General features: G+C 34.0%; 1 protein-coding gene across 1 annotated transcript; it reads right to left on the reverse strand.

Annotated features, from left to right (window-relative positions):
- Nucleotides 1-3,924: 3,924 nt before the first annotated feature.
- Nucleotides 3,925-4,732, reverse strand: LOC131850638 (oxidized purine nucleoside triphosphate hydrolase-like). The gene has a single exon (XM_059200939.1). It carries the CDS (start codon nucleotides 4,621-4,623, stop codon nucleotides 4,117-4,119), a length of 507 nt encoding a protein of 168 aa, XP_059056922.1. The 5' UTR covers nucleotides 4,624-4,732; the 3' UTR covers nucleotides 3,925-4,116.
- Between the last annotated feature and the right edge of the window lie 4,178 nt (nucleotides 4,733-8,910).

The following is an 8,910-nucleotide window of genomic DNA, read 5'->3' on the forward strand; positions in this document are numbered from 1 at the left end:
AACAAAATAAGGTTGAAACGCATTTTAAAAAATACAGCTGGCCGCGCTTACCGCCTCTTCATTTTCTATTGCTGCGAGACGACAGACATTCGAAAGGTTAAAATAAGTATCTTATTTCTTTATATTATTGTCTAGTACCTATAACATAAGCTTTATGACCTTTTCGGGGAACTTGGTGTACGATTAAAACGCATAAATGTATGCTTACAGCATATTTAATGGGTTTTACAAAATTATTGAATCACATAATCACAGGCGGAATGTAGATACTAATGAAGGTTTATCTTAAACAATAAGTAACAGTTTGTTAATCAACAGTTATATAATCTAAAAAAAACATCTCAATATATGGAAGAGTGGGATGCACCTGATAGACATTGCTTAGGGTAGGCCACGGGGACGCGACCACATGGTGTTTCAGGCGTCCATAGGCTACGGGAACCGTTTACCATCAGATGGGCCGTATGTAGTATAAAAAAAATTGCTATCCTTACTAGGTCATCCCAACACTATGTTATTGTAAACGAACTGTTTTGTTTTTTCATTACTTTATCTGATATTTAATTATGTATAATTATAGATATTTAATTATATTATTTTTGTCAGATGTTGATTTTTTATTGTAATAATTTACCGATAAAATCTTATAGCAGAATAGCAGAGAGCGTTTTGTCTCGATGAATAACTATTAAATTTATTATAAGGAGTAATTGTAATATTGTTCATGATTTGAAACATAATGTTGATAACATATTATTAATATTTCAAATAAATAATAATAATTAACAATAATTCAATAGTAGCTCTATTTGAAATAGATTCATCTTCAGTTTTGCAATTGACTATTCGACAATTTCACAATTGCAAATGAAAGTACTACATAGCTTTTACTGCAATTCTCAAATTGTTTATATAAAATCGCAATATTGTATCTAATCTAAGTTGTTAGCTACAGTCTACATAGTTAAGTCATAATTAGTTGAATTGTTTACTGTTTTAATGGATTTATATTATTTTGTTTTATACCACTAACTGGTGTGACGAGTTTGGTAGCCGAACTGAACACTCGGCTTTCAAACTATATCGGTTTAATTGATGATGATGATTCAAAAGCGAAATTTGATCACCAATAGAGCAGGTCGTAACGCTTCTAATAATGGTTGACACATACTGATGGTTCCAATCGCCTGATGTCTCATTCAGAGATGAAATTTGATCACCAATAGAGCAGGTCGTAACGCTTCTAATAACGGTTGACACATACTGATGGTTCCAATCGCCTGATGTCTCATTCAGAGATGAAATTTGATCACCAATAGAGCAGGTCGTAACGCTTCTAATAACGGTTGACACATACTGATGGTTCCAATCGCCTGATGTCTCATTCAGAGATGAAATTTGATCACCAATAGAGCAGGTCGTAACGCTTCTAATAACGGTTGACACATACTGATGGTTCCAATCGCCTGATGTCTCATTCAGAGATGAAATTTGATCACCAATAGAGCAGGTCGTAACGATTCTAATAACGGTTGACACATACTGATGGTTCCAATCGCCTGATGTCTCATTCAGAGATGAAATTTGATCACCAATAGAGCAGGTCGTAACGCTTCTAATAACGGTTGACACATACTGATGGTTCCAATCGCCTGATGTCTCATTCAGAGATGAAATTTGATCACCAATAGAGCAGGTCGTAACGCTTCTAATAACGGTTGACACATACTGATGGTTCCAATCGCCTGATGTCTCATTCAGAGACATTTGATCACCAATAGAGCAGGTCGTAACGATTCTAATAACGGTTGACACATACTGATGGTTCCAATCGCCTGATGTCTCATTCAGAGATGAAATTTGATCACCAATAGAGCAGGTCGTAACGCTTCTAATAACGGTTGACACATACTGATGGTTCCAATCGCCTGATGTCTCATTCAGAGATGAAATTTGATCACCAATAGAGCAGGTCGTAACGCTTCTAATAACGGTTGATACATACTGATGGTTCCAATCGCCTGATGTCTCATTCAGAGATGAAATTTGATCACCAATAGAGCAGGTCGTAACGCTTCTAATACCGGTTGATACATACTGATGGTTCCAATCGCCTGATGTCTCATTCAGAGATGAAATTTGATCACCAATAGAGCAGGTCGTAACGCTTCTAATACCGGTTGATACATACTGATGGTTCCAACAGCCCGATGCCCCGTTCGAAGATGAAATTTGATCATCAGTAGAGAAAGAAACTCGTAACGGTTCCAATAGAGGTCATAACGCTTCCAATAGAGGCCCTAACGCTTCTAATAACGGTTGATACATACTGATGGTTCCAATTGCTTGATGGTTCGTTCAGGGATGAAATTTGATCATCAGTAGAGAAGCTCATAACGCTTCCAATAGAGAACACTTAATAGCAGTTCACATACTAATGGTTCCAATTGCCTGATGCCTCGTTCAGATGAAATTTGGTTATCAATAGAGAAGGTCGTAACGTTTCTAACAGCAGTTGACACATACAATTGGTTCCAATTGCTGATGATGATGATGATGCCTTGTTCAGAGGTGAAGTTTGATCATCAATAGAGAAGGTCGCAAAACTTTATCATGCTGATAGTGGCGGAATTAAACAAAATAGTATAAATCCATGAAGTAATTAAATGGACTTGTACACATAAGTAATTTGTTAAAATAATTTTAGATGAAGGTAAGTTTATCATAAGTTTAGAGTCTAATAAAGACTTATGTAAATTATGGATTATCTAGTAACAGCTGCACTGTATACTTATGTCTAGGTGTCGAAACATGTGTATACTAAAATCGAACAATAAAACAATAGAAAATATAGTACAAAATTAAGTACAAGTTAAAACATACATGAAAATAAATCTGGGACACTTTCCATATCAGCCACACTTGCAATTAATAAATGTTAGTCAGACAAACTCAATATTGTCTACTAAGCACTGCACAAACTATGTCATCGCCTTACATTTCACTACTGTTATTTAGTATATAAAATCAATATTATATTGTACATTTTGTCCGTTCACTATCATCTGTAAATATATACATATTAATATTACATTTCACATTGTTTGTCCGTAATGGACTCTTAAACAACTGAATCGATTGCAAATTTGATTTGCGCATTGTGTGCAATTTGATCCAACTTGAAAGATAGGGTAGCTTACATCTCAATTCATATTTATAGCCGCAATATAATTTTATTCGAGAACCTTAGCCACAGCAATGCTTCTGGCCGGGTCTGCTAGTCTATATATATAGCTTCAACCAACAACATCATATTACTATTCTGCAACAATGGTGACATCTACATGATCCAGCCGACTATGAGACTAGTACAAAAGATGAGAAACAGCATCCTATATAACAATATAATCATCCTCTGGGCCGTTCTGCTACATTGTGCTACATATTAAGTACTGTGGTAATTGTGTTCTATCCCAACAAAGCTTAAGAAAACTCAAACTTAACATTAGATATGAATAAACAACATTATGAATTAGGTACAATCGATTATTAAGTAATAACAATACTGTTTTAATACTGGCTATATAAAGTTATAACTTTCTGGCCTCTAAAAACAATAATTCGAGAATTAAAATACAGTAACAATGTACTGCCAAACTTATGTCTCTTATCATTAAACTAAACTATATAACATTAGTCATAAAGCCAGGTGAATACTTATGCATCTGAATCACTCAAGGAACATAGTTGTAATTTGATAGTAATTGCAATATTCATACTAAATTAATCATGTGATTGTACAGTTTATATCAAGGTTTTATTACTTTCAATGTTCTAATTTATGAATATTACTCACTTTCAGGTATAAGTGAGTAATATGATGAATGAAAGTAATGAAAAGTAGTGAGGTCACTGTATATGTTATGATACCCTGTAGTTATTACATAATTCTTCAAATATAATCACTTACAATTGAACTGAATACTTTATAATACCCTGTATTACATAAATCTACAACTACACAGTCAGCAATAGTCAAGTACCTTATTTAGTAACTTTAATACTAAATAATACACTAAGAAAGAAATATACTATTGCATTTTTTTTTAACACTGTTTAAGGACTATTTTGGTTTGCATAAAATGCTTCCATAGAGTCAAGCTCCTGAATCTTATAATCTAATATCGTATCGTTTCCTTGATAATGGAATTTAGCATAAAAAGCTTTATTCTTTAACATGTAAGGAAACCAGAGCTTATCATCCGGCCACATATCACTGAATGGTACATGCTCATAATTAAACCATTTTGGAGACATTTCATCTGTTTCAGCTGGAGTTCCTTCGTAGTTATTAGTGGAAAATACCCTTACGTCCATCAGCATGGGGTCACCTTCAAATGTGAACTCCAAGTGGCCGATGTTTTTTAAATCGCTGGTCTTCACGTTAACACAGCTTTCTTCACGGAGCTCACGTACTGCAGCCTCTACGATTGTTTCGTTTTGCTCAACTTTACCACCAAATCCATTCCACTTGTTGACACCGAAACCGCGTTTTTTGAACCCCAACAATATCTGATTGTCATTGCGTATAAACACTAGAGTGTACACTTTTTTGAAGAACATATTTAGAGTAATTATACGTCTGAATGATACGTATAAAATGAATTTTAAACATGAAAAAAAGTTATTTAAAATGGAATTATATTCAAGAAACCGCGGAAAGTCAGCTGACCAGTACAGTCAGACAGAATTGTCAAAATAAGGCGGCAAATAGAGCTAGTACAAATGTCAAAAATGGTATAGAGCGAAGTGTCAATGTTTAAACTGTCAAATTATTTGTTTTTTTTACTACGTAGCTGGCAAACAAATTTACGACCCATCTGATTTTCAGATAGAATATGAATGCCTGAGACACTAGAAGTGTAACGTACACATTGCCTTTATCAGCTAAGTAATCATAATTATACCTATTTTAGTTTCTATAAATATTATTGTATTGTTTACATGAGATAAATTTAAGCCATGTTAAAATAATTTTTAAATAGACTTTTTTATTTCACTTAACCTTATTGGAAAGGATGAGAATATAAGCATATACAGCCGTAATATAAATAGACAATATAAAGACAAAATGCCATAAACTGTCAACTTCAACTATTCTATATTTAGTTTCTATGTACTGTGAATTGAAAAAACTTGAACTGAGGTAAAACTTTGAAACGAATCGCTGTTTTTAGGTAGTTCTTTATTTCTTTTATTTATTATTATATTTTTAATTAAATATTTATTGAAAATTTTATATTTTCTTTCAGTTTAAAAATATTGCGTTTCTTATAATTTATACTCTATGGAAATGGACAATAAGTTATGAATGATTATGATGATACAAGTTAGTCTATCGTGGCGAATTCACTAAAAATTAGTTGTGATGATTTCTAAGGCGACCGCGAGGAGGTCAACCTGATAACCTGACATTAGCAATTAACCATTTGACACTAAATGACAGTAATTACTAATAGTTATTTAAAGTCATAAATAAAATATGTTTTTTAACCACAATAAAAAGAAGTGTGTTATAAGTTTCACATATCTGTGTGTCTGTCTGTCCCATTGGAACTCCTAAACGAATTAACCGATTTTAATCTGGAGTTTTTAGAAATAGAAATAATAATTAATCAAATATTATTTGTTTTTATTCTACCACTCATTGGAATGCAGACGCATCACGAGAAGAATGAGCAAGAAACGTGCGTGTTGCTCTTTTAAGTAATATTGTTCTTAGCTACGATTCATTAGAGATATTTTACGGGAGATATTTATAATTTTACTATTTTATAGGTTCCGTCGTAATATCTATATTCAAGACAAGAGGACTGTTAATAATAATAATAATATTTCAGGACAATTCACACAGCGCCATCTAGTCCTAAGCTAAGCAGAGCTTGTGTTATGGGTACTAGACAACTAATATAAATACATAGATGCATTTTTTTTGTAACTAAATACATACTCGTACATAGAAAACACACAAACCGATACAAACAATCATACTCATGAGTACAAATGTAAAGAGGTATCGAACCCACGACAATCGGATAGTAAAGCGGCGTGCTAAACCACTAGACCACCGAGGCTGTAATAATAGGCTGTTGCATGAGGCTGTAATAATGTCACAGATAACATAAAATTACATAGTAATGTGGACTAATAACTGCATTGCTAGCATGTACCATGTCAGGTTAACCTCCACGTGATTCCCAGTGGAAACACTTTCCTAGTGAATTTACCACAATGAACTAACTGACCTGACAGCTCATGTTCAGCTCATCCTCCACTGGTGCCCCGCCAGCGTAAACCGTTAGCGCAGGCGGGTGCACAATTCCATTTATACATATAAATAAAATTGAACTGTCTGTTTGTAATACAGAAATAACCGTTTTTTACTACCTGTATTTGAATATAAATACGGCACATACACCAAAATAACATTTGTTCCAATTTTTGTCAGTCTGTCTGTCTGTTTGTTCCGGCTAATCTCTGAAATGGCTGGACCTATTTTGATAGGACTGTTTTTTGCAGATAGCTGATGTAATAAGGAGTAACTTAGGCTACTTTTATTTTAGAAAAATGAAATAAAATTCCACGCGGACGAAGTCGCGGGGACAGCTAGCTATCCATAAAAACGGTGACTTTCTGCCAATGTCAGTGCCAGAAACGATTCTCGTGTCGTAACACTAAACAACAATGTATTATGTAGTTATATTTATAAATATTTGTTGACTTTTTATTATTACTGATAATAAGAATGATGATAAGCAATTCCTCTCTTAATGAACCCAAACTAATGTAACACTGTTCATTAGTTTGGGTTTTATTATGTGAGATAGAAGACATATAAAACGTGGTAAGTATTATACACAGTTACATTGTTTTTAAATCATTATTATTTATTTATATCATATATCTATATATATATATATCATCACATAGTATAAAACAAAGTCGCTATCACTGTCTGTCCGTCCCTATGTATATAACTAGTTTCTTAACAGTTCTTCTCATCTCGTAATTACTCCGAACTGACAGTAGATTTCACATATCATTCATCATCATCATCATCGCGTCCCGGAAGACATCCACTGCTGGACATAGGCCTCCCCCAAAGATTTCCACGACGATCGGTCCTGCGCTGCTCGCATCCAATGCCTTCCAGCGATCTTGACCAGATCGTCGGTCCACCTTGCTGGAGGCCTTCCCACGCTGCGTCTTCCGATCCGTGGTCGCCACTCGAGGACTTTACTGCCCCAACGGCCATCTGTCCTACGAGCTATGTGCCCCGCCCATTGCCACTTCAGAGTCGGAATTCTTCGGGCTATGTCGGTCACATATCATTCATTCATTCATAATTTGAGAGCTGTGCTCTTGTCGTTGGAGTTCCCGCCACCTTCCACGATCTTCCATCAGTCTTTTTAGCTGTTGATACGACACGACTCCAACTTGTTCTTTAACTTGCTTGATATAGTTGTGTCTCGGTCTTCCCCTTCCTCTTTTTCCATCTATTTTTCCTTCAATAATGTTATTAATTAGTTCGTCGTGTCGTATCAAGTGCCCCAACATTTTTCTCCGCATATCATAAGAGCCTGTAATAGACCTATATGATATATTGATTAATATAAGATATATTGAATAAGATAAGATATATAAAGATTTGTAAAATAGAGGAAATCACTGAATTTTACATTTGTGTCTGTTTGTTTGCGCTATTTGTTTGTTAATCTCGGAAACGGCTTTACCGATTTGCGTTGCGGTTTTCGCTAATGTGTTGTGGTAGGTTTTACTTAGAATATAATGTTTGTTTTATTCGAATCGGTTACATTTGGGCTCAGCGTATACTCTGTTAATCCTTACTTACTAATATTATTACTAGATAAGTAAATAATAATAGTCTCAGGACAATTCACACAGCGCCATCTAGACCCAAGTTACACTAGCTAAAGCTTGTGTTATGGGTACTAGATAACTGATATATATTTTTTCGTAAATACATACATATTCTAGAAAACACCCAGACCGTTACAAACAATCATACTCATGAATACAAATGTTTGCTCCGTGAGAGGAATCGAACCCGCGACCATCGTAAGTAAGGCGGTGTGCTAAACCGCTAGACCACCGAGGCTGTCATAATAATAAATAAAGTAAAATAAATGCGAAATTCCTTCCGTCCGCTGGAAGAATTTCGCATTTTTTTTTTAATGTCAAACATTTTATACTCGAGGAATTGTTTTTTTTATAGTCACTAAATAATTACTTGAATGACGAGCGTGACTGGTAACAGTTGTTCATGCACGGTATTTTCATTATAGACACCTATATAAGTAAACATATTAAATAAACTAGCTTTAAAAAAATCCAATTGAATTTCTTGCCAGTTCTTCTCAACTGAATCTCTACTGAATTGGACGGGATAAAAATAATAACACAAAATTGTAACAAAGCTAAAATGTCCTACATGAATAAATTATTTTTAAATTTGAATATAACATAGGGGTAAAAAGAACATACAGCTCATCTAATGGACTACTACTAACACTAGGGGAATTGCAAGTGCGTTGCAGTTCGAAGTGGTGGAATCATAAATAAAACAAATTCGCATTACAGTAAAATTCGGTATTATATATAATTTTTAATATTTATTTTTTAATTATTTTTTTTATAGAAATTTATATTTAAAATATTTTGTTTTATATTTATATATTTTTTTTACATGTCTCATACTAGACACGCAGTAGCGTGTCAAGGCTACAGTATATTATCCTAAGTTATAAGAAGAAATGATATTATATATTGTTAGAAATACATTTCAGGACAGACCATTGAACTTGGCACCCATTTAGATCTCACCTCTTT

The sequence above is a fragment of the Achroia grisella genome, unplaced genomic scaffold, assembly GCF_030625045.1.
Source record: "Achroia grisella isolate CSIRO2021 unplaced genomic scaffold, CSIRO_AGI_Agris_v1 utg778, whole genome shotgun sequence".
NCBI classification, from domain to species: Eukaryota; Metazoa; Arthropoda; class Insecta; order Lepidoptera; family Pyralidae; genus Achroia; species Achroia grisella.